At 37.1% G+C, this 27,019-nt stretch overlaps 1 protein-coding gene across 4 annotated transcripts in view; it reads left to right on the top strand.

Moving 5' to 3' along the window:
- Nucleotides 1-27,019, top strand: part of tox2 (TOX high mobility group box family member 2) — a 256,805-nt gene that overhangs the window by 105,861 nt on the left and 123,925 nt on the right. For all 4 annotated transcript variants that reach the window (XM_055160671.1, XM_055160672.1, XM_055160673.1 and 1 more), the window contains one exon: nt 16,182-16,277. In XM_055160671.1, the coding sequence (XP_055016646.1) occupies nt 16,182-16,277 (96 nt within the window). The remainder of the gene's footprint in view (nt 1-16,181; nt 16,278-27,019) is intronic.

Raw genomic sequence — 27,019 nt, 5'->3', positions numbered from 1 at the left:
CCGGAACAAAGAGAATGTTTGGTGAATTTCAGATGTTATTACCCTTCTTCCTTTGGGATTTGGCGCATTACATAAATCACGACAACGACTGGTTAATTAAGAAAAGGTACCCGCCTACCATCGAGCAAATTAATCCTAATGCTGCAAGGTCAAACGGTTTCCACGAATTGAAACCGGCTGATGAATCAATATAGATGTTTTGTGGATTTGCATAACAATCCTTTCATGAACCAAATAATGAATCAAATAAAGACATATTCAAACTGCGTAGTACGTATTGAAACGTATCCCAATTTTCCTAGTTAATATGAACACCATTTGACAGGCGTTGTTCAGACTGGGTTGGTGGTGCTACAGATATTCTTGTTTATATGTCTCAGATTGTGTCAGGCTCAGGATTCTGGTGGCAGCAGAGAGGAGCTGACAGGCTCGGAGCTGCAGGCAACAACACTGGCTCTAAAAAAAAAAAAAAAAAAAAAAAGTACTTTTACAAGTTTGTATTGAGGTTGGATAACAAAAAAAGTATACCAAGTAAGGGCAAGAAAAAGTAAAATAAAGTCTTGATTTAAAAATGAAAAATGTGTTGCTTAGAAATCCTTAGTTTTTTAAAAGATAAGGGACCAAAATGTCATTATTAACTTTTTTTGCGTGCTTGTGTGTGTTAGTGTGTGTCTATAACTTTCATAATTCCACTGTGCCGGTAATTTTCATGGTTTTTCATACTAATTTCTTGGGAATTCAACCGCTTTCTGAAAAAAAGTGTTCATGAAAATTCTATATTCTAACAGCAAACGCCTCCACCTCCTCTTCACATTTGACTTACCCAAAATTACCCAATATTTCAAATGATTCATGACAATGCAATGCATAAACCAAGAATAGACCACAAACAAATGATTCATGCTCCGATATTGACTGTTTAACTACCAGCAGCAGTGATCTCGCCTGTATTACATAACGTGTTTGCAGCGGCCTATAGTGACAGTGCTGTATGTTTTAACATGTGAACACAGGGCCCGGGGCAAAGCGATCGAACTGCACTTGATGAACTGTCTGCTGTAGAAATGTAGACTATAGATTTCCTGTGCAAGGGATGATAGAAATAAAACAAAACAACAAACATACAATGTCTTTACTGGAAAGTCTACTACAGTCTAGTTTTTACTTGATGTCACCTATTTTCCATATTTCTAATTTTAGATCTTTACCTATTACTAATTGTTAATTCCAGACGTGGGTAGTTCTCAGTTTTACTCAAGGATGTTCACTTATTTATAGTAACACTTATTTGAGTAGTAGATCCCCAGGTTTTTTTTTTTGTTTCGTTTTATTTTTGGTCTGACTTGAGTCATTTCATAGACTCCGACTTTGTACTTGACTACTACTACGCTGCTATTACTACTTTTATGGCTACTCTATCCACTTCTTAGTCAGGCTTGTGCCACCTAGTGCCTCCGCTCAATTTCATTTGTCTTCAGCGACTAGGTCAGGAATTGGAATACACTAGATGGTTCGCAAAAACCCCAGAAGTGCGAGTTCGGGCACCAGCCAATCAGCGAAGAGCCATACATTCTGTGTTGGCAACGAATCAGGAGATCGAGGATTTAAAGCTGGAAACAAAGAGAATGTTTGGTGAATTTTATCAAAGGGAAATACTTTACTGCCCTTCTTCCTACAGGATTTGGGAAAAGCTTAATATACCAGTTAGTCCTGTTAGTGGCGCATTATGTACATCACGACCAAATAGCAGCGACTGGTTAAATGAAAAAAAAAAAAAAACGCCTACTGTCGAGTTTCACTGTACGAAGTGAAACCGGCTGATGAATCAGGCTATCCACTTCTAGCCAGTCCTGTTGGAACATGTTTGTTGTTTATGGTATGTCTATTGTCTTTTCTAATTTATTATTTTTTTCTCACTCTATACTGTCAGTATTATTGAGAATATAACGAGTGATGGGAAGAAAATGTATTTAGCCACACAATACTGAATACCTGAATTGAAATGAATTTTGTTACATTCTATTACATGATCCAGTGTGAGTACTTTAATTCTGAATACTTTTAATACTTCATAGTGTTAAAGTATGACATGTAACGGTAACTTTATTTTGTTTTTGTTGTTATGCATTCATTTATGTCTAAAAAGTGATGAAAAATCCCACATGCATGCACTGTAAGAGCTGTGTTTTCTTTTTTCTCACTAATACCATGAAATTCAAAGCCAAAATTACTTAATGAAGTACCACCATGCAACTTTGATTTTATTAAAGTAACTATAGTCTTAATACTACAAAATGAAAGAGGAACTATACCAGAATAAGGGTACTCAAAATGAATATTCAGGATATGTATTTTTGGTATTATGCATGACCAAACAGAAAGGCAAAGACAAGATATAAAAATAAGTTTTAATTGAATAAAGTAAAAAAAAAGAAAAAGTAATTTAACAAAGGCTCAAATGAAGCAAATCATTAACAAAAAGCCACTCACAACTGGGGTAACTTACATCAAACTGAACAGAACGAAACTAACCCAACCAGACAAAGAACAAGGGCGTTTACTGTAAATTATATGAGTGCTAAAACTAAAACTGAACACAAGAGGGGGGAATTACACTAAATGATTAACTAAACTGACTAACTTAATTAAAACAACAAGAAGGCAAATGAGTAGAATACAGAAAATAATGTGTGATAATAAAGTAACCTTAAACAAACTCAACAAACTAAATTGGTAAAACTCTGTGGTCTGGTCTCTGCCAAGGGTCCTCCGTCTGGACACTCAAAAAACAAAAAAAGATCAAGTGTAAGTAAATAATTCAGACTTATATTAACTTAAATATGTGCACCCAAATCATAAAGGAATTAAATTAAACTCTGTGTGATGATGTAAATGAAATTAAAGTATGTACTGTATTCATTTACTTCCCAACACTGAGCCTAACATGATCAAAGTTTTATCCAGCACTCTCCATTAACAACACACAGCTCATACAGTTAATATCCTTGTATTGTGAACACAGAATACTGTACATAGCATTATCCCCATTATAAATACTCTGTAGCTCGGACTGTACACTAGACTGATAGGGTTTCCCCATGAGCCGCTGTGGGCCTTGCATTCCTTCAGTCGGCCGGTTAGATGTGGACATGGCTTCGTCTAATCTGGGAAGAATGTAAGCTAGAGTCGCACATGTGTTCCATTAAGTCCAGATCTGCGTAAATAATATAACATGCTAAAGCTAACGTTACAGGTAATAGAACCCCACAGCTGTGCCCCGGGCTTTACAGTGCCCCAGCCCGCACTATAAAAAAGCAAATGGGAGCATCTAATGACTCCATGATGCTACGAGTTGTAGATAGGTAATGGTTTGGTGAGATATTCTGGGTAAATATTGACGTAGTAGTGAAATTGTATTTATGGTGTTGTGCAAAAGGTGATAAAAAATTATTGTTATAGTAGTTAAAAGGCCCATATTACAGTATTTTCTGATCTATGTTATAATGTTTCCTTATCAAAATCATACCCAGAGTTGTGTTTTGTTTCATTCACACATATAAAGCACAAATCCTGCATATTTATATTCTGAGTTTCATTACACTGTATAATGACAATAAAAGCTTTCTATTCTATTTTATTCTGTTTAGGCTGAGTTCTTCTCTCGAACAGAAATCCACCTTGTGATGTCATTTGGTTGTACAGGAAGTTTTAAACTCCATACACTTTCACTAGAATCATTTACAATCATTTAATCTACTGAAGTAAAAAAAAAAAAAAAAAAAGTACAGATTTTGATCATGTTTTGTGTTTGTGTGTATTTGGTTTACTCAAAGTCTGGACATTAATTCAAATTAAATGTACTAAACATAAGTCTCAGCCTTTTCTTCAGATCTCAAACCATAAAGAAAAGTGCTTTTACATTTACTTCTGTAGTCTTTTGCCTCGGTATCTGTACTTTTTTTCGGCTGATTTCAGCCCTAAAATTGCAAATCTCTAATGACCTAAAGGTAGGCTGTTGACTTGAAAATTACCACTGCATTTTGAGCTTTGGAGCTTTTTGGAGACTAAGTTGGACAGACTAATAATAAAAGGTTACTTAAACATTTATGAATAAAACAAAACACAACTCCAGGTATGTTTTTTGCAGAGGTAACAGCATTCTAACATGGCTTAAAGCTCACAAGAGTCTAGGTTGTGTAATATTTGACATTTTGCTAAGAAAGCGCTAAGAAAATGCTTAATTAAATGTTTTATAGCACCTATCTCCAATCAAAACCCTGTAGTTTTTTGCAGTTATTAAAGAAACCTGTGCACCCCAACCCAAAACATGCTATTTCCTGCTCTCCAGGAAGAACAGCTAAGGTCAATTAAATACAATCAATCAATGAACCTGCTCAGGGACGACAGGTGGAAATAAAAACTGGTGCTACAACCTGGTACAAAGCATCCTCTTGTTAAGGTTAATGTATATTGTGCACTGTCCCTGTCTCATTAAATAAATAAACTAAACTAAACATAGGTAATATGGAAATACAAAAAAACTATAAAAAGCTGTGTTTCGTTTGTGTGTGTGTGAGGGGAAACGTGCTGCTTTCTGAAACCAACCCCACAGAATCAGGACTGAAGTTTTAAACAGGAAGTCAATGAACACGTTTACATTTTAAAGTCATTTTAGATCAGTATTGTGGCTTGCATGGTAGATGAAACTATATCTCCATTGCATTGCCTTTTACCCTCCCTCTATTGGTAATACTCTTTCACCTCAACGCCCGATGGGCTGTCTGTCGTGTAAGTCCGCTCTGATTGGCTGAGACACAGTGTTTGCTTTTGCTATCAGTCTGGGGAAGTCCCTCTTGTGCTAGAACAGGATCCACAATCACCAGAGGATGCTACTGTGGCTAGCATCTTCCTGTACCTTTAACTGAACGCCTTTTAACCTGTCTGCTCCTCTGACTGAACTCAAACCATATCAGTGGTGCCTTTGGGGATTGGTTTAAACTGCGTGGGCGGGCGAGCTCCGAAGGTTGGATTGATAAGAGGAGAGATAGTAAACGGCTGGTAACATCTGGTGTGATGGGAGGTCGTAAAAGCAGCGAGAAAAGTGCAGGGATGAGGTGACAGCATCAAACCAAAGTGTCAGAGTACAAGAGGGGACAGAATGGGAATGTTTTGGTTGTCCTGGTTGGGTTTGTGCAAGATAGAGTATGTAGTTTTGGTGAACTTTGGTTTTGTAAAAGTACTGTTGAAGTGAGTTTGGCCAGGGTTTTGTTATTGTAAATATGAAGAAATGGGCTTTCCGAGTAGAAATTCCGAGGTCACAGGTCATTCTAGTTGGACTTGAAAAATCTAACCTCTGAAGATAATTGGAGGGACAATTTATGGTCCCTGTAATGATATTTCTCCTGCATTTGACCCATCTTTCAAAGCCGCTGGGGTAATCTGTCATCTGCATCTCCAGATCTTGAGCTAGTCTTGGTCAGGACCAGTGGTGGAAGGTAATAAAGTACAAAAGTAACAGCACAATACTTAAGTACAATTTTTAGGTATCTGTGCTTTACTTTCAGTAAGTACATTTTACAGTGGATACATTTTACTTTCTCTTTCACTGTACTTTCTACTCCACTACGTTTTAGATCTGGACTGAAAACTAATAAAGCATTTTCCTTTATGGGTTCAGATCTGCTGAAAAGGCTGAGACTTATTTTTTAATTTAATGAGTTAACATCCAAACTTTGAGCAAACCAAATATACACAAAATCATTATCAAAATCAGTACTTTAACACTTTTACTTTTACTATAGATTTTTCTTTTACATTTACTTGTGAAGTCTTCTGCCCCGGTATATGTACTTTTTAAGTCTCGTCTTAAGACCCACTTTTACTTTCTGGTTTTTAATACCGCACAAGTTGTGTTGTCCTCTGTGTCTTTTATTTATTTATTTATTTATAGTTTTTATCTATGTAATTTTTAGTTCTGCTTTTATGTATTGATTTTTTTAAATTTTTGTTCACTGATTTTTATATTATTTTTATTATTATTATTATTTTTTCTATTAGTTTTTCTCATGGTTGGAACATAATTTTGCAGATTTTTAAAATTGTATTTATTTATTTATTTTTTTTTTTTATTTTTTTTTTTTAAGTAACATATTTTACATTGTTTTGTAAAGCACTTTTGGTCTTTTTTATAAAACGTACTATACAAATAAAGTTGGATTGGATTTTAAGTTACAAAATCAAGTACTTCTTCCACCACTGGTCAAAACTATCTTAGCTGGAAGATTTACCTAATGTTTATGTTTTGAGTTCATGGGGAAATCAGAGTCAATCGAACCCAAGAATTGAACCTGGAACCTTCTCACTGTGAGGTGAGTTTTGGCCATGCCGCTGAGATAACTTCAGGTTTCAGGTGGTGGTATCTACGCTCGGGCGGAGTATCATTAAGAAGTCGCCAATACAATGCATACCTTGATACGTAGGCCACAATACTATACATATCTTGATACAGTGCACGTTCTGTTTGATACAATATATTTCAAATCGATTCAATACGATTTAATAAAAAATAAATAAAGGCTAAATCATGGCTGTGATACTAAAAGTGTTCGTTTAAACCACTTCTTGTGCAAAGTGAATATGAAACACAAACATTTTAATCATCAAAACAGTGAAAATGTCAAATGTGTCGCATAAACAAGTTTCCTTCCACTAAAGAAGCAACAAAACTGTAGCTCAGTAACAAAATAATTTAGTCAAATATCCCAAAAATACTCTTGGTGATATATCGATACAGCAGCTCACGGTATCGATACTGCATGATCACCTTAAATGATAATACATATCAATATTTTGATATTTTTGCACATCCCTAATCTACACTGTTGTTAATTTTGTAATAACCCAAGAGAACATGCAAACTTACAACTTCCTTACTGCAAAAAAAAAACAAAAAAACTCTTAAACTTGCCATAGCGCATACTGTCAGTACTAGCAACCTTCTGTCTGTCGGTTTGTTTGTTGACGCTGCTAAATAGCGCTAATCCAAGGCGACAAGGTTGGGAGCACTGGAAGCCAAAGGTGTCAAGAGTTCTAGTGCAGTGAACAAAGCTCCAATGTGTCTAACTGTTGTGATCCAGTGAGAGGGGGACCCGCGGAGTTGTGCGAGTGCCGTCGTGGGTGCCAGCTCTCCTAATGAGTCTGTCAGGGCTAGTTAGAGCACGGCGGCCCTCTGTCCCCTCCAGGCCGCAGACAGCTGTTATTAGGCCTGTAATGGCATGCCACGGGGCCAGATTAGCAACCTAGCACATGGGAGATATATGAAACATTCACTTACGGTGGAGCTTCAATGGCCCGGACAAAGCGAGTTATTCTATCAGGCGCTTGTGTAGTAGAAACGGGGATGCTGACAAGTTAACGAACAAGCATGGGAACGGTTTAGCTTCAAAGCAAGAGCCAAATGAGGTGTAGGTTTGTGGGTGATTGGACAGATGATGAAAAAGTTGGTTCTGAAATAATTGATGCGGTAAATGTCTTACTACGAAGGGATATTATGAAACAGCGTTTGATTTTTTTATAACATGGACCACAGGAGTTGGTAGTGACAAAGCCAACCATATGTTCTTGTATGGAGTTTGCATGTTCTTCCTGTGTTTGGGTGGGTTTATGTGTGATCTTAGGCAGAGGTGGGACCAAGTCAGTCTCAAGGAAGTCTCAAGTCTTTGACCTCGAGTCCGAGTCAAGTCCCAAGTCAAATACAGGCAAGTACAAATCAAATCTTGAGTCACTGGCACATAAATCCACGTCAAGCCCAAGTTGTCTACTTTGAGCTTCAAGTCATTTCAAGTCTTTAAACCAAAGCACCAAATATAGCTTAGATTTTTGCAATTTATGAGTTTTAAGATAAATTGTACTTAAAAAATCATAGTATATTTGTATATGAGTATTTATAGAGTATATAAGAGTTGTAGAAATTAATCTAGTTCATGTTTCCTATTTAAATGTGTTGACAAGATCTTAGTGTGAATCATTATGGTTAGAATAGAAAGAATTCAGATTTAAAAGTGCTTCTTAAGTCTTCTCAAGTCCTAAATCACTGACCTTCAAGTCCAAGTTGAGTCCCAGGTCTTAGCCCATTTTATCAAGTCAAGTCTCAAGTCCTAAATAGTCACTCAAGTCTGATTGGAGTCCAAGTCATGGCTTGCAAGTCCCCACCTCTGGTCTTAGGTGTCCTATGAAGCCTACAAACTCTTGGTATTCCTAACCAGGTGGCATGGGTCAAATGCAGAGATAGAAAGTAACTCATTGAAAATGCTCAGAATACTGTAATTTAGTACATTCTTTTTTGTGTGATTTGTGAGCCTCTTTGTCCACTTTTTTTCTCTTACGGATTAATAAAGTTTGTCTAATGTCTAAATGTCCAATTTTGAACCTTTTTACCCATGCGACTGTTGTTTTTCTTGAGTACTAAAGAAAGTAGTACAAATACAGAAGAAGAAGAAGTATACAGCATTTTAGATGTCTGCTACAGACAAGTAATTGTAGCTTTGGAACCTTTTGGAGACTGCATTAGACAGACAAATAATTTAGGGTTACTTATATATGTATGAATGAAACAAAACACAACTACTCCAGGTATGTTTTTATGGGGGTAACAACATTCTAACATGACTTAAACCTCACAAGAGTCTATTTTGTGTGGTATAGAATCTGTAATATTTGACATTCTGCTAAGAAAGTGCTAAGAAAATGTTTGATTGCACCTATTCCCACCCAAAACCCTGTAGTTGTTTACATTTATTAAAGAAACTCATACATGAGTCATATATAAATACAAAAAAGCTGTGAAAATTATATGTATTTATATGTATTATATGCTGTATTTATTTATTAATTTATTATTTTTATAACAACATGACGTATTACTAAACCCCTTCAAACGCGCTCAGGACCCTATAGAAGTATATGAAGACTGCAGTGCGCTGTGTACTGCTGTCTCAACACTATGCAAACACGATTGTACAAGACAAGATGGCTGTTGATATGTGCTATCTGTTTTCACCTCTCATAATGAGCACAGGAAATCAAAACCTTACACAGCAAGAACTCACTGTGCCTGGGGGGAAGAGACTTGTGGTATCCCCTTTGACATCATTTTACTGTTAATGCATACACAGATCATTATGAGGACTAAATCATGCTCTTTGAACTGCAGAAAATGTGCGTGTTTAATGCGAGCTGTTTGTTTTGAGGATTGGCTGTTCGTACGAAATGCTGTCGGTATCCTTCTTGGCTGACATACATAAAAGTACATTTCTAAAGAGTATCAGAAATATGTATCTGAAATTGATTGGGTCCAGGGTATGTAGACAGATCTAAGGTGTTAATAAAGTGTTTAATTAAATTTCTATAGAATGTAACAACTTAAAGATCCTATAGTACTCGTAATTGACTCTTGTGAGCTTTAAGACTTGTTATAATGCTGTTAACTCATCAAAAACACATCTGGAGTTGTGTTTTGTTTCATTCACACATGTTTGACTAATCCTGCATTATTAGTGTGTACATCTTCAAAGCTCAAAATGCTTTTTTCCAACTTGTGATGTCATCCAGTGGTATATTTTTTCTTGTTAACAGCTACGTTTTACCTTACGTTCGGTAGAGATTGGCTGTGAAAATCATCATCCGACTGATTCTAGTGAAGGTGTATGGAGTTAATGGAGTGTTAAATGTGTGAATGAAACAAACACAACTCTAAGTATGTTTGTGATGAGAAAACAACATTATAACATAGATTAAAAAATAGTGTAATGTTGGTCTTTTTTTTTTTTTTTTTTTTTAACACATTTAATCTGCCATAATGGTCCAGAACACAATATTTTTTACATGCCTTATTTTTTACTCTTTTTTTTCTAATTTTGTAAATGGAGGGATGTTGAAAAAACAATAATGTCAATTGTTTTGAAAATTTGCTGCAAAAAGAGCTGATTAAAATAAAAACTGGCACTGTGATTTTCCTGACAAGATTATGAGGTAATTTGATGCATTTGTGTGTTTGATTTTCACTTTTTGTGCCACACTTTACTTTGCCTGTTTACTGATAGATTGCCATAATATGCTCTGAATATCATCATTAGGATAATTGAATACAAAAATGTAATTTAATTGAATTTAGTAAAGCTACAAATTTGGACTTGGGACTGTCACAATAACTACTAAAACACTATAGATCATTCAGTATATGATACATGGAGCAATATTTTTTTAGGTCAGTGTACATTTTTTGCACTACTCATAATTTTTTGGGTTATTTTTTTAAGATTTGAGCCGTTAAATGTTGAATTAATAATTTCTATGACTCATTACAGACGAAAACTAAGAAAAAGTGTTTCATTCTACGGCTACTTTATTGCAACTCATGATTTTTAACTATATTATGTACTGGTGGACTACATTTAGAATCATTTTTGGGGTTCAAATCTGCTCTTGGGCTATTCTGTCAACTGCATAAATTTGTTTCATTATTATTGTTTATTGTCTATGTTTTCTTTAGCCATTTAACATATTTCGACATTGGTTATCGTGACAGGCCTAGTCATATTTTTACTGTAAAAGATATGAGATTAGATGACGGCTTTGTTCTCACGCAAACCAAAATCTGTTATTTGATCTTTTGGCCTTTGGGATTATTGAAATGAAATGCTTTAAAATCTGATGTGAGTAATAAGAGGAAGCATGATCAATGAGAAATCTGGTGCATTTGGTGTTTAGATGTCATTTTAATAACTGAATAACTACAATGATCTGATAATAGTCTGAGTCTGAGTGTGCATGTAAACCGCAGCCACGTGTGCTACAGCCTCAATAACAAAATGTAGCAGAAGTGGAATTTCTACTTGTGGTAAAGTTAGACGCCACAGTAAATGTTCAAGTGCCTATTACAGGTTGAACTGCTCATCTTTCTATTAATTCAAGGAACGTCTGTCTTCGTATCTGTTTGTTTGTTTGTCTGTTCCATGCATATCTCTCAAACCACTCATCAAATTCAGAACATGTTGTCTTACCCCCAATTCACACCAAAGCGCAACAGCGCGTAAACGCAGCAGCACAGCACACGAGCAGCAGACGCGCTGCTTTAGAACTCCATTTTAACCGGTCTGACAGTGTACAACCGACAGTGTCATACGCGCGTCCAACGAGCGTCTGACGCTGACGCGCTGCTCGAGATAGGTTGGAGTTCTAATTTTGCAGCGTCAACGGCACATCTCCAAGGTTTTTAGCAGGGGAAAGACAGGAAATAAACACGCGGTGTCAAAATAAACTTCCGATACCCTTTCAAAATAATTTAACCAAAGTCAAGACAGTGATGTAAACAACGCGCACGTGATTTACGATGTCAGACACCAATTCTACAAGGACTCAGGACCAACCCAGGACTAAACCAGGACTAAACCAGAACTAAACCAGGACTACTGTCAAAATGTGCTTGGGGGTCCTTCCGTGTAGCCCCGAGTGTCCACGGGCGAAAGGACCAGTGTAGAGCTTGGAGAAGAGGTACGTGCAGCCGTCGCGCTTTTCGGACACCTGCTCCGCGGGGCTCAGGGTTCACTATCTCTCTCTCTCTCTCTCTCTCTCCAAGATTAGATCTGGTTTAGACCTTATTTAGTCCGGGTTTAGTCATGGTATAGACCTGGTTTAGACCTGAATTAGTCTTGACCCGCCCTTAAAATTCCAGAACATTAAAACTCGCCCGTTTCAGCGACTATTTTCCCTTAACCATCGGTGCAGGACGTATAGGCCTTATTACCTGGACGGACATATGATTTTAATCACACTCATAATGTATGTTAATTATACGTGATTTTACCTTATTAAGGGAAACAAAACTGAGGTGTTTAATGTGCGTGCTAATAGATTTAAACCTCATTAAACGCAAATGCGTTGCAGTTGTACACTTAATTCACAATACACTTAATACACATTCTAACTTAATACACTTTAACATAAAATAAATGATAAAAAGCAAGTACAAAATGTGATGTCTGAAAACAGTGAGAAGATGTGCAGGCTGCGTAGCAGGAGCGTCTCTGACGCTCTGGTGTGAATTGAAACTTTGAAATTTACGCGTACGCACAGCTCCGCCTACGTTAAGCGCTGCTGCAGCTCCTGGTGTGAATTCAGGGTAATAGTGCGGGTGTGTGCATTGCCAATTTTCATGTTGTTAGTTGAGTGATTATATTTTAAATAATTTAGTAAACAGTTGAGATCTTTGTATTTAACTTCTTTTTTCTTTAACATCTTTACATTTTATTTTATTTTTTTTAATTGCCCAGTTTGTCTTTTTTTTTTTTTTTTTTTTTTAGGTTTAAAATTGTACTTCCTGGTTGGAAATCATGAGAACTCCATAACTGTTACTTAGCAACCATGTAGTACACTGGGCCCAAGACTGCCTCTGACTCCTCTAATGTATACAGAAATTATTATATAACTATTAAAAATGCATTTATCTTATTGCAATTAATTGTTTAAGGTTCCAAAAATTTTTGTGTGTGAAAATTGTGCTTATGGGTGTCATCAATATGAACTCAATTGTGTAATTTTCAACATATTGTAAAAATTGTCTTCAAAAATTGCTTCTTGATTGGTGTTAAACAGGTAATAAGTTACCAAATTATTTCAATAAGCACACTTTAAAGGTGCACTATGTAACTTTTCAGGTTGGGGGTCCACTACAATGGAGATGCTATTGCTTTGACCAGACCTGGTCATTGTTTAGCTCCCATGTCACATATGGCCCTTTGTTTGACTCTGACCGGCCTGTTTAAGATAATTTGGAATTCCAAAATAGACATATTTTATCATTTTACTTCATGCATGAACTAAAGCTACATTGCTTTTATTTTAGAGGGGTTTTTAAATGACATTTTTTGTAAGGTAACCTCACTTTTTCATTGCTTAGTCATGAGAAAAACTCTTACCAGTCTTACCAGCTCATCAAAACAATGATATTTACTGCTTTTTTTTTTTTTTAAATAAAGAAATACAATTAATATTATGCAGAATTGAGTTAAGCATTTTGGCCCAGACCTCCACAATATTTTCTGTTTCTCATGTGGCCCCATGGAAAAAAATAATAATAAAAAAATAATTGCCCATCCCTGACTTAAACTGTAATGTTCCACGGTATGATATTAAACTGGTATAAGATTCATTTATTCAATTATTGGTGTTTTTATCTCTCAAAAATACCTTTAAAACAGCAAATGGGGTCAACTTTTTACAGAGCTCATCTATAACTTGCCCTGGTTGCGTCTCCTGCTTTTTTCTGAGATTGAAAGTCGAATTTGGAATATTGGACGTAAAGCATTAAGATATCCATGAAGAAAAGCATCTGACACACCCTCCATCAGAAAAGTTTCACAGTGTACCTTTAATTCAGCCTACATACCTAAATGAATCATCGCTATGTATTGGAAAACCTCGGCACCCCACCTTCAAAACTCTAACTTTAGTTCCTAAAGTATATACGCATATGATTAAACCTGACGGAGCCACAAAGGTGCGTGGAGTTGTTTATCGTTGGGAATGAGGAGAAGTGCGATTTGAAGTGAAACCTGGTACGCCCCCCCTGCTGGTAGCTAGGGACACATCTCGAACCCCAACTGAGCTTATAGCACTGCCTGCTGCCTCTGACAACCTGTTGCAAATCATTAGACTCTCCAGCGTCAGTGATGGGAATAATACTTTGAAAATGTATTTATTTACAGAATACTGAATACCTGCATTAAAGCTGCATTGTGTAACTTTTCTGGTGGAGGATGCGTCAAATGCTTTTCTCCTTGGTGGTCTTATGGCTTCATCAGAAATGTCTCACAGTCTTCATTTTCATGGAGACCAAACCAGGCCAAGTTACTGATCAGATCTGTGGAGAGGCGACCCCACTCACAGTCACAATACCTGTTTTTTTAAGGTATTTTTGAGCAATTAAAGCACCTGTAATTGAATAAATGTAAGGTAGAGCTGTTTAATGTCATACTGTGGAACATACGAAGCAGAGCAATCATATATCCATAGAAACAAGGTGATGACCACAACTGAAAAGTTACATAATGCAGCTTTAAAGGGCCCATATTGTGCTATTTTCTGATCTATGTTGTAAAGTTGTTTCTTCATCAAAAACATAAGTGAGCTTGTGTTTTATTTCATTCACACATGTTTAACACACAAATCTGGCATATTTAAGATGAGTTCCACCTTGTGATGTCATGTGGAACTAGAGGCTCTACTGTGTTTTTAAACTCCATACACCTTCACTAGAACCATCAGGAGAATTTCAGCTCTGGAATTGCCAATCTCTACTGAACAAAACGTAAAATTTAGCTGTTAACTTGAAACCTACATGACATCACAAGGTGGAACAGAGCATTTTGAGCTTTGAAGATGTTGACAAACTAATAATAAAGGGTTACTCAAACATGTGAATGAAACAAAACACAACTCCAGGCACGTTTTTGAGGAGGTAACAACATTATAATGTGGCTTAAAGCTCACAAGAGTCAATTTTCTGTAATATAGGATCTTTAGAATGCATTTTGTAACATATTCTGATACATGTTCCAATCAGAGTACTGTAATCTGAATTCTTAAAATACAGGCTCAAAACAGCTTCATATTTGTTTCACCGTTTGTTTTGCATTCCCTGTCACTAACTGGAGAAGGAAAAATTCACACATGCAGTCACCAAGAGAGCTGTGTTTTCCATTTTTCTCATTAATTATAAGCAGTTTGAAGCCTTCTGTGTCATCACATACTGCCATATATCCTTTAGATTTTAGAAAAGTAACTGCATTCTGAATACAACCAAATCAAAGAGTACCAAAGTACACAAAATAAGTATAAGTATGTATTCAGTTCCCAACACAGTCCAGCTCTAACAGTTTCAAAGCAGGTTGGAAGAGCTTCTTAGGTGTATGTAGTAGTAATAATCAGGCATGTACTGTAAAGGAAAAGTGCAGGCGCTCTACAAGCTAGGCCAATGAACGCAGAGGGTTCGCTCCATTAGCGTAGCCTAGCCGACCTCATCCAGTTATTTATTATGTGTGCTACATCACCGCGAGGAGATGTGATCCAACATGGCAGCTGATGCACACGCCGTCTCACTCTGGGAAAGTGTATCGCACTAACAACACGGTAAACAAAACAGGGGCAACAATGGAGCTATTTTTATATGCAGCTGTACAAGGGAATTGGTTCATTGATAACACAGGTCTAAGTTAACAATGTACAATAAGAGGATGTACTAAAACATAATAATGCCAACTTATATAACGGAAAGTAAAAATACATGCTCTGTGTACAATTGACTCTTGTGAGCTCATCAAAAACATACCTGGAGTTGTGTTTTGTTTCATTTACGCAAGGTTAAGTAATCTTTTATTATTGGTCTGTGCATCTACAAAGGCTAAAATTCTCTGTTCCACCTTGTGATGTCATGGAGTTGTAGTTTTTAAGTTAAAAGCCTTACAAACTTTTGATTTATGTATTTATTTTGGGCAAGTAAGAAATGTACATTCTTTTACGATGGAACATATAACATTAATGAAATCATAGCAGAAATAACAACAACAAAAAATTTAAAAAATTGGCCCCAAAAAGGAGTGGGAAGAAGAAAATTTATTTAATCTAACACGAGATTACAAGAGCTTGCTTTACAAATTTTTCAGATATTTTACATTAAACTATATAAACTATTTACAAAGAGTCACTGTTGTAGTTTGGTAACTTAACTGTAATTGCAATAATACATAAAGATATCAACAATGGTAAGGAAAATTAAAGATACCAACAATGGCAACGGACAGAACATACCTCAAAACCTTTTACCTTTTGTTCAAAATTATTTTAATGAAGGTGAGTGGAATTTAAAAACAGAGTGGATATAGTACTTCTCATTTATGATTACAAATAGACCATACAACTTGTTTTACATCTTATTTAGTTTACAATTCAGATTCTTTGTGCATTTTATTCATGTATCCAACCAGATTGTGTTGTAGCCTGAAGCTCTCGTGATACATTTACCATTAGAATTGAAATACTGGGTGAATGTAACTTTTGAAACTTGCTGCAAACTTGTGTCTCTTCTCACCCTCCCTCTCTCTCCACTCTCCTGTGTGTGCTTACAGAACAGATACGCCACAGCAGCAGAGAGAGGCGTGCGACTCTACAGCTCCCTGCCCATGCGCCCGAACCCTGACGGCAAGAGACTGCCCTCTACTGGGGTAAGGGCATCGCACCTTCACCCATGCAAACTCCCTCACCCGTGTCTAATTATCACATTATGTACAGTAACCACACACCACAGCAGCGTGGCCTTTTCTGTTGTTAGAAGGTTAGACTGTCTTCACATAAAAAGTAACTGTACTTAAAGGTGTGTAACTTTTCTGTTTAAGATCTGCCACTTGCTTGTATCCATGGAAATGCTATTGCTTTGAAATGCCCAGCAGTATGATAGTGAACACAACAATAGAGATACATATAGAACACCCCCCTCATGATGACAGATGGTGGTGCAGAATAGTATTCACACTTCCATCAGTCTGTCCCAGGACAGCTGTGACTTAAGAAGAAGGATTTATCAAAACGTGTAGTATATATCAGTGCAATTCGGGCGGCAGTAGCTCAGTTGGTAGAGCATTCGCCCACTGATCTAAAGGTTGGCGGTTTGAATCCAGCTCTCGACATAAACATCACAGGTTGAGTGGTCAGATCCACTGACCCACAGGTTGGCTGGTGTGATTCCAGCTCCCACAGATTAATGCTGCTGTTGTGTCCTTGGGTAAGACACTTAACCCACCTTGCCCACAGTGTCTGCGTACACTGGTGTATGAATGTGCGTGTGAATGGGTGATTGGTTCCTTGTTGTAAAGCGCTTTGAGTGCCTTGAAGGTGGAAAAGCGCTATAGAAAAATGTGACCATTTACCAATTCATGGGTTTCAGCTTTGTGTTATATGCAACATTTTGAGGACTTTTTCTAAAAGTTGGTAATCGCTATGGCAACTGTTATTGTAAATGGTCACATTTTTATATACCGCTTTTCCACCCCTAAGATACAACAGGGACCCACTCACCCCATTCATATGCCAGTGTACGCAGACACTCGGGGTGAGGTGGGTTAAGCGTCTTGCCCAAGGACACAACGTGGATCTGCCCACTCAACCGATGATGTTTATGTAGGGTGCGGGATTCAAACTGCCACCCTGTGGATCAGTGGACAAACGCTCAACCAATGGAGCTACTGTCGCCTCGTTACTGTTTTTCATCATTCTGAAATACTTGTGGTAGTATTGCATATTGATACTTTTCAACTGATGTCATTAACATTCCCTCGGGGTGTGATGCTTAGCCAGGCTGGCGCCACCTAGTGCCACCGCTCAATTTCATTTCGCTCCAGCATCTAGGTCAGGAATTGTAATACACTAGACGGCTTGCAAAAACGAAGTTGTAGACTGCGCTCCGGCCAATAAGAGAAGAGCTGTGAATCCATGACGTCAAACTCAAATGTCTGTCTGTGTCCCTTTTGTGGTACAGCACAACAGTAAACAAAGCATAACAAAGCTATTACTTAAATTAGATTTTAATCTGAGCTTTGTTTTAACACAATCTGTATCAATCTGGTCAGTCAGTCACTCTCACATTTTGTTGAAAATGGATCACCTAAACAGAACCCTGGACACTTGTATTGATCACAGGCTCCTGAAAATGTGCTGTTTAAATCAGTTTTTTACCTTAAAACAATATTTGCTGATGCGTGTTGTGTCACTGCAGAAACATGCCACTATAGCGATGCATATAGAACACCTTCAACGTAATGTCACTACAAAGTATCAATAAACTGTATGTTCAGTGAAGCAGGCAGGGACTTGCTAGTGAATCTGAAGGTCTGAGTAGTATTTTATGTCTGTTCTGTGATAAAACAGATGTACCAGGAAATCAAAGTACATTTCCTGTTTCCTTATAATTGTTCCCAAAGTGCTTAAAAAAAGATGATTTTTATTGAAGTTAAGCGGCGCGGCACTCTTACTTTGACTTTGACAAAGTGCTGGAAGAGTACTTTGTTTGTCAAACCTGCCTTTCATATTTTAATTTAAAAAAGGAGAAATCTTTTAGCATTGTGAAAAATCATAATTAGAATCTTGCCTGCCTTTGCCTTTATGCGTTTATGTAACAAAGGGGGGAAATGAAAGAACAATGATGAGAGGAGAGAATTGAATTTCTTATGTCTCCCTTTTTATGTGCGTTTTGAATTGTCCGCTCCAGGGCTGAGGCACAGGGAGAGAGGAACGCTATAATATTGTTTGTTCACACTTTTTAATTAAAGCTTACATTGCACTGAATTCTCACACTTGTCCTAAATAGTTTTAGAAGGAAACACAAACCGAGAACATAAGTCTTCACCTTTTAATAGAAATCAGTGGTATCTTACTAGTCTGGCAAGCCTATCCTTCCTACATTCTGTCTGAATCCAAGTCAAACCACCGTCACACACTTTTGGAAGTTGTTGCCCATGTTTCTCAAATGTGGAAAATGTCTATGAGAATATCTTTATATCATTAAAGGGCCCATATTACTCTATTTTCTGATCTATGTTATGATCTTTCTTATCACAAACATACCTGGAGTTGTGTTTTGTTTCATTCACACATGTTTAACACACAAATCCTGCATATTTAGTCTGAGTTCTTCTCTCAATCTATAAAACTCTGTTTCACCTTGTGATGTGATGTGGTAATACAGGACGTGCTCCACTGTTTTTAAACTTCATCTTCACCAGCATCATTTAGATAATTTCAGACCTGGAATTGCCAATCTCTACTGAACAAAAGGTAAAAGTTAACATGAAAACCACCTCTTCATGACATCACAAGGTGGAACAGAGAATTTTTAGCTTTGGAGAAGTAGACAGACTAATAAAATCGTTACTCAAACATGGGTGAATAAAATAAACACAACTTCAGTTATGTTTCTGATGACGTAACAACATTATAACATGATTTAAAGTTCATAAAAGTCAATTTTGTGTAATATAGAACCTTTAAGAGCTAAATTATTTTACCAATTCAGCTATTTTTCTGTCCTCATTATAAATGTGTGCTTTCTTTACTATCTTTAAGCAGCCGTGTTTGCTTTTGCTCAAACCAAGCGTGTTTCTTTGATTAGTTATCCCACCTGTCAATCACACCCATCTGAACACTCAAAGACAAGACTCGATTCCAGACTATTTGTAAAGTATAAAAGCACATAGTCTTGACTGGCCAGAAAATGTCTTACTAGTTGTGCATACTGACTTCTTACATGCCAATAAGATTTTTTTTTTTTTTTTTCAAAGGACGTATTCAAGATGTGCATATTGGAGAATCTCTGCCAAAGCGATAAGATTGTCTCACAGGCCAGATTACCTCCTGCTGTGCTGTTCAAAGCTCTTCTTTGTGAGGGTCCATGCTAGCAGTATTATCCTTCTGTACTATAATGTGGAGGCTTTCTATAAAGTATACATGAGGTTTGAGATCAAGATTTTCTAATGGTGCGCTTTATGTTGTACCGTATCACCAAAGCAAGTTCCTAGTCGGCAAATTCTGAAACTTATTCCGATTCCGATTTAATAAGAGTTGGGAAATGTTATCAGAATTCTGTGCATTTATCTTTAATCTTAGTGCCTATTTTCAGTTTTGGGTGATTTTCAGATTCTAAAATGTGAGGATGTCATATGCCCAGAGCTGATTTTTCCGTATAAACCACAGTATTGTATTCTCTTGAAATATGTCAAAGGTTTATTCACAAATGTTGCTATATTTCAACTAAAATCTATATTGTAAAGGTGCACTATGTAACTTTTTGGTTGTGGGTCCATCACCTGCTTGTTTACACTTAGACTTAGACAAACTTTATTAATCCATAAGGGAAATTATTTGGACACAGTAGCTCACACATCCCAATAAATCTAATAACAAAGAGCAAAAATGTAAATGTTAATAATAAATTCTAAATAAGCAGCCAAAAGATAGCAAGAGACAGGTGTCAAATAAAACATAATTATTTAAATGTAAATGTACACATAAAAATAAAATAGAAAGATAAGTAATAAAATATAAAATCACAGCTTTATACAAGTGTAACAATAATATGATGATTGACAGGACATGAGTTGTTGTACAGTTGTAGGGAGTATTATCTGTTACATAAATGTGAGTTGTTGTACAGTTGTATGGAGTATGGTATGAATGCAATCCTGTATCTCTCAGTGTTTGAGCAGAGCTGTAGGAGCCTGTTGGAGTGTGAGTTTCTATGGATATGTCACTGATCTATCTGAAATGTTCCACAGTATGACATTAAACAGCTCTACGTTACATTTATTCAATTACAGGTGGTTTTAAAGCTGAAAAATACCAAGAAAAGCAGCCATTCTGACTGGGAGCAGGGCTGCCTCTCCACAGATCTGACCTGTAACTTGGCCTGGTTTGGTCTCCATGAAGATAGAAAGGTTTAATACCACACTGTGAAAAAATCCAGACAAAGCAATAACATCTTCATAGCGAAAAGCATTTGATGGACCCTCCACCAGAAAAGTTACACAATTAACTACTTCATTTTAGCTGACCCTCATCTGAACTAAATATTATTGAACTTTTGAAAGTTATGATATCATCTGAAAGCCACCGAAACCAATAAATAAATAAATAAATAAATAAATAATCTGTTTTTCTTATGTTCAGTTCTATTCTTATCTAAAGAAATTGTAATTTTTCTAGTACAATCCATATCAGCCTTAGCCAATACACATATTCATATCACAAATTTTAATCATGAAAGTTGCTGCAAAGCTCTTTACATCACAGATTAAAGCAACCACTTCCCTTATATTAAAACACATTAAAATAGCTGCAGTTTCCTGTGTTGCGCTGTCTCTCGCTGCACACAGCCTCAGTATGGGAGTGTGCTGGAGCTCTGGGCTGCATACAGGGAAGAGACTATACACCACTTAACATGCAGGAGCAAACCAGGCCTTTTTCCATCACACTTATCAGGGGCTGCAGCGAGAGGGGGTGTCAAGGTGCTACAACTAGTCCAAGGTCCCTCCTTCTCCACCCCCTTCCTCCCTTTCCTTTTCCTCACCCAGTACTTCCTTTAGGACTGCACACTTTTGGAGTAAAGAAAAAAAAAAGTGATTTCTCTGAAGTATTTGCAAATTGTAAACAACAGGGAGCTTTCTGTCAAATTATAATGTTGTTCCCTTATCAAAAACTTGTCTGAAAAGGTTTTAGATGTCATCAATTTAGTGATCTCTCCCTGGCACTCTTGGGCAAGTTACTTTAAAACTGTAATGCGTTATTTATTACTTATTACTGTCATTTCAGAGTAATTCGTTACATTACAATATTATTCCATTTAAAATGTAAGGCATTACATTACTATTGCATTACTTTTAAGTTACTCTCCCCAAAATAACTATAAGAAGGTGCTGAACTTTTGCGCCGTATATGGACTGAACCAGGACAAAACTAAGACTGAACCGAGTACTGAACCAGGAGGACTGAATCAGGACTAAACCAGGACTGAACCAAAACTGAACCAGAGCTGAACCCGGACTGAACCAGGACTAAACCAGAACTGAACCAGGATTAAACCAGAACTAAACCAGAACTGAACCAGAACTGAACCAGGATGGAACCGAGGACTAAACCAGGACTGAACCAGGTCTAAACCAGGACCAAACCAGGACTAATCTTGGACTCGAACTTGGAATCTAGGACCGCCCCTGAGAGAACCCCGAGCCTGTGGAATAGGGTCTATGCGGGCACGTCTCCGGCGTTTCACCACTGCTGATATCGTGGTGATTTTAGCAAATTTGTATGAATAAAACCCACCACTTCAATCCAGGTAAAAAAAAAAAGCAATGTAATGCACGTTACTGAATATTTGTACCGAGTAAAATATTACTATTGTTTTTTCCCTGTAATGTCTTACATTATTGCGTTACAGAAAAAAGCAATGCATTATAGTAATTATTTACTTTTATAACGCGTTACTCCCAACACTGCTCCTTGGCTTTATTTGCTGCTCAGTTTATGACAATTCTCCATAAATATACAAAAACATGACACAAAACTGTACACAACAACTAAACAAACCTGACAAACCTAATGCAATGTGCGGTAGTTTCATTTGCGGCATGCACGCTGATCGTGTTATGATAGCGCTCTGAAGGGGGAGTGAGTGCACGGAGAGGGGGCACTCAGAGTGTCATCAACAGAAGTAGAACGTGTAAAACATGTTAATGCATTGTATTAGACGATTATAGCATTTTCAAAACAATGACAGCTAAAATGGTGGTGTAAATATGTTACGTGTTAGACGTTAATAGAGAATACAGTAGAAGTTAAATACCTCCTCTTTAAAGTGTTTTTCTGTGTACCGGGGCAAAATCTAAATGTAAAAATGAGCTGTTTCCTGTATGTATCTAATTAGAAAGTGAAAATCAGGAAGTGTGCTGTTGTTTGCATGACTAAAAAACTCCGCTCTGTCTTCTAGTAATAATTAGGATGCTCGGAATAAATAAGGTAAGTGAGAAATAACTTTGGACAAACCTTTTGAAATGAACTGTTTGTGTTTTTCCAATTTTGAAGCCAGGACAGCAAAAATTAGATACAGTGCCTTTATTTGAGACAAGACTGAAATATGAATTGATCTGAGAACATCAAAACTACTGGTACAACATGACTTTTCTATAAAATTACTATAATGTTTTACTTTCTGAAAGCATTTCTATTGTCTTTGTAATTACAATAACTCAAACTTCAATATAAATTTTGTATATTGCGCAGTCACAAACACCTCCTCCTTCCCCTCCTCCCTCCCTCCTTCTTGTTCTCTATCTTTCACCATCCAGCAGCACTTCTATATCTTCAGTTACAAGTCGGGTTGGGCACTTCCGCTCCAGGCCCCACTCTACCTGCTAGGCTAACCTCACTCCAGTGTTCTGTCTTCACCTATTTCCTGTCAAGGTGCACTGCCCTCCTCCACCTCCGACCACAACCCTCCCCCTTCCCCCTCCTGCCCCCGCAACCTTTTCCCATATTTCCTCTCTGTGCGTCTATTATGGTTCGAAATGCGCACGGTTCATTTTTTTTAATTGTGCCGTGCCAAGGTTGTGACCCGTGTGACCCCTTTTTGCAGGCAATTGCTGATGTATTAGAGACGGTGTGGAGTGAGTGCATGGCGTTTGGGCGTTTGATGTAAGGTTAGTGGATGGGTTATTGCTGTGAAAGTGGTACAAAAGTCGGTTTGAATGTGCGCGAGCCAGTCAAACATTGTTCATTTTGTGTAGCTGTTAAGGCTCTGGTGTAGTTACAGATTTTATATTGTATTTTGTTCTAGTTTAGGATTAAATGTTGTTGACTCTTGTGAGCTTTGAGTCATGTTATAATGTTGTTACCTCCTCAGAAACATACCCGGAGTTGAGTTTTGTTTCATTCACATGTTTGAGTAATTTAAAAAAATATATATTAATCAGTCTACATTTCTAAAGCTCAAAATGCTTGATCCACTTTGTAATGTCATGAAGCGGTAGTTTTCAAGTTTACCTTTAGCTCAACACAGATTGGCTTTGTTGGGAATGTTCCACAGTATGGCATTAAACATATCTGCTATATGTAGCATTTAGTCACCTTTATTTTATTGCTTTAATAATGCATTGAAAAACAATGAGCACAACCCCCTCTTCTTATCTGATTTGCAAAGACAAGGCAATATCTCCTGTCTGCAGCTAATTGTAAGACGTTTTATTGTTCTGCAAAACAGGAAATGCACTGTTAGCATGCTAGTTGTTGTTAGTTTTAACAACATAGATGCCCAGAATGCATTTGGTACGTGAGGTATTAATTTGGGCCACTGCAAAACTGTTGGAAATGAATGAATTAGTTCTGTTTACAAATTTTAAGACAGTAAAAATCTGGTACAGTGCTTTAAAGGGAGAGTCTGGAATTTTGGACATAGGACCTCATTTCCTAGTTAACCAGAGTTTTGGAGATGTGTGGAGACACTTTTTAAAATATTCCATGCAGTCCTTGTATTTGTAGAGGTCGCTAGTGCTAGGCTAGCGCATGTCAATGGCCCTAGTTAGCCTGCCACTAAAACAGTAAACACTAAAAACCCACTCCACAAAACACCCAAAGCAAATCTATTATTATGCCAGACTGTCGATGTAAATGTCTGTGTTGATAGAATAATGTTTGGAATAAAACTAACCTTGCATCACATGAATCTTCGCATGTTGAGGGACTATTTTCTCATATATCAGTCTGCCACTGCTAAGCTTTCTATCAGGAAGTACAACTCGCTGCTGCTCAGACATAAATCCTTCAAATGCAAAGTTGGTTTTACTTCAAAAATTATTCTATCAACACAGACATTCACATCGACAGTCTGGTGCAATAATAGATTTGTTCTGGGTGCTTTGTGGAGTGGGTAAAACTGTTTTTAGCAGCAGGCTAACTATGGCCATTGATATGCACTAGCCTAGCATCAGCGACCTCTGCGAATACAAGGACTGGAGGGAATATTTTAAAAAGTGTCTCCACAAGTCTCCAACACTCTGGCTAACTAGAAAATGAGGTGCTATGTCCAAAATTCCAGACTCTCCCTTTTAATCAACACGCTTATTGCCAAAGAGATAGATATGTTTAATGTTACTTCTATTTTTTCACTCTACTGCTTCATTAGTATCAAGTTTGTTCCCATCATTTTAAGTTGTGTGAGAGAATATATATATATACGTGAACCTTTGTGTGCCTTGGGTCCCCTTGCTCCTGTTTGTTGTTGTTTGAGTGTCTCTGGGCTGACAGTGATACATGGAGAACGGGCTCAGAATCTGCTGTACAGCGCACACTTGACACAGGCACTTTAGGACCCTGTCTATTCCTGTCTTTTGTCCCTCTCCTCTCCCCCTACCCCTTCTGCTTTTGTCTCGCTCCCTCTGAGCTGATTTGGAAGTATTGCATAGTCAATTACTTGGGAAAGAGATGGAGTATGGGAGCGGAGGGGGGTTAGCTTCCATATTTTGGTGCTGTATTAATATTGTATGAGCGCTATTCTGTAGTGAATATCTAAGCCACTGTCTATTAATTCAGAAGTGTGACAAATAAAAAGCTTGCATTGTACATAGACAAAGATAGGAGGTTGGAGCAGATTGTAATACTAATTAATGTCATTTTTGAAAGTTATATTTTGGCGGAATACTAATATTATGCAAAGTGCTAATTTCCCTGTTTAATATGTTTTGTTTGTTTATCTTGACATGGCTCACCTCAGAGCTTATGCAGGCGTTTGTTGTCTGTGAAAAACTCTGTAGCGTAATTGGATGGACTTTTTTAGCTAACTGGTTAATTGTAAACAAAGCAAAGCCAAAACATCAATTAGAAGTTAAATATAATCGTAGCCGTGTTTGTTATTAAAGGTCAAGGTGAAAAAAATAAAACATATTTGCCTGATTGTGCAAATTATTGATCCACAGTCCTATATTAGTCAAACGTTTTCAATTTTTAAGCCAAGTTATAATGTTGTTACCTTGTTAAAAACACACCTGGAATTGTGCTTTGTTTCATTTACACATGTTTGATTAACCCTTTATTATTTGTCTGTGTACATCTCCAACACTCAAAATGCTCTGCTCCACATTGTGATGTCATGAAGTGGCAGTTTTTTAAGTTCACAAATAGTTTTTACATTTAGTTTAGTAGAGATCGTCTATTCCAGGGCTAAAATTATCCAAATGAGTGAAGTAAAGGTGTATGGAGTGGAGCACTTCCTGTTTTATCACATGACATCACAAGGTGGAACAGAGATTTTTTCAGTTTGAGAGAAGAACTCAGCCTAAATATGCAGGGTTTGTGTGTTAAAAATGTGTGACTGAAACAAAACACAACTCCTGGTATGTTTGTGATGAGGAAATAACATTATAACATAGATCAGAAAACGGAATAATATGGGCCCTTTAAACTTTAATGACATCCCATATTAGTATTAATCACAGTCTCTCATTTTTAGCTTGATGCTGCTGTAATATTTGATTTGCAAAATTCAGTGACAGATGAGACAAGAATCTATCATGAGTTTATAATTTAATCAGATTTGCAGATCTTAGCAGAAACTCAGATCGATGCATCAGGAGCAACAAAATATGTGATGGTTAAGACATCTATTCCAAAATCTGCAATTGGAAATTTCTGGTCTTCTGTGGTGTGGTTAAACGAGACTCATAATGCAGAATTGACTTATGATTGCGTAATGTGTCTGCAATCAAGACGTCATTGCTCTGGAAATTCCCATTTTCCCCTACCCCCCATACACACCCACCGCTCTCTACTTACTTTATACTTTTGTACTTTTGATAGAAATGAGACTGTTAATCTGTGCCATTGGCCACATAAGCCCACACTGGGTCACTCTTTAAAGGCTGATTCTTCACAGTTCTGGTCTCACAACGTGTCCCAACTCTGTGGATTTCAGCACAAGTCTGCACTGCTGAAATGGAACAAACGTATGAGGAAACTCCATCAAACAGGCCAATGTATAAGAACTTCTATTATCAAAACTATACCTGACACTAACTACAGTGGTCCTCGTTTATCGTGGGGGTTACGTTCTAAAAATAAATCGCAATAGGTGAAATCCGTGAAGTAGTCAGCTTTATTTTTTACAGTTATTATATATGTTTTAAGGCTCTAAAACCCTAGCTTTATTCATCAGCCAGTTTCACTTCATAGAAACCATCTGACCTCCCAGTGTTAGAATTCGTTCACTTGACGGTAGGCGGGTACTTTTTAAAATTAATCAATCACTGCTATTTGGTCGTGACATATGTAATGCACCTCTAATGGGGCTAACTGGTATATTTAGCTTTTCCCAAATCCCATAGGAAGAAGGGCAATAACATTTTTCCCCTTGATGAAATTCACCATATATTCT

Source organism: Boleophthalmus pectinirostris, unplaced genomic scaffold (assembly GCF_026225935.1).
Source record: "Boleophthalmus pectinirostris isolate CB_2022bp ecotype Guang Dong unplaced genomic scaffold, ASM2622593v1 HiC_scaffold_3, whole genome shotgun sequence".
Lineage (NCBI taxonomy): Eukaryota > Metazoa > Chordata > Actinopteri > Gobiiformes > Gobiidae > Boleophthalmus > Boleophthalmus pectinirostris.
Note: the sequence above shows the minus strand (reverse complement) of the source record. Positions and strands in the feature narration are given on the sequence as shown.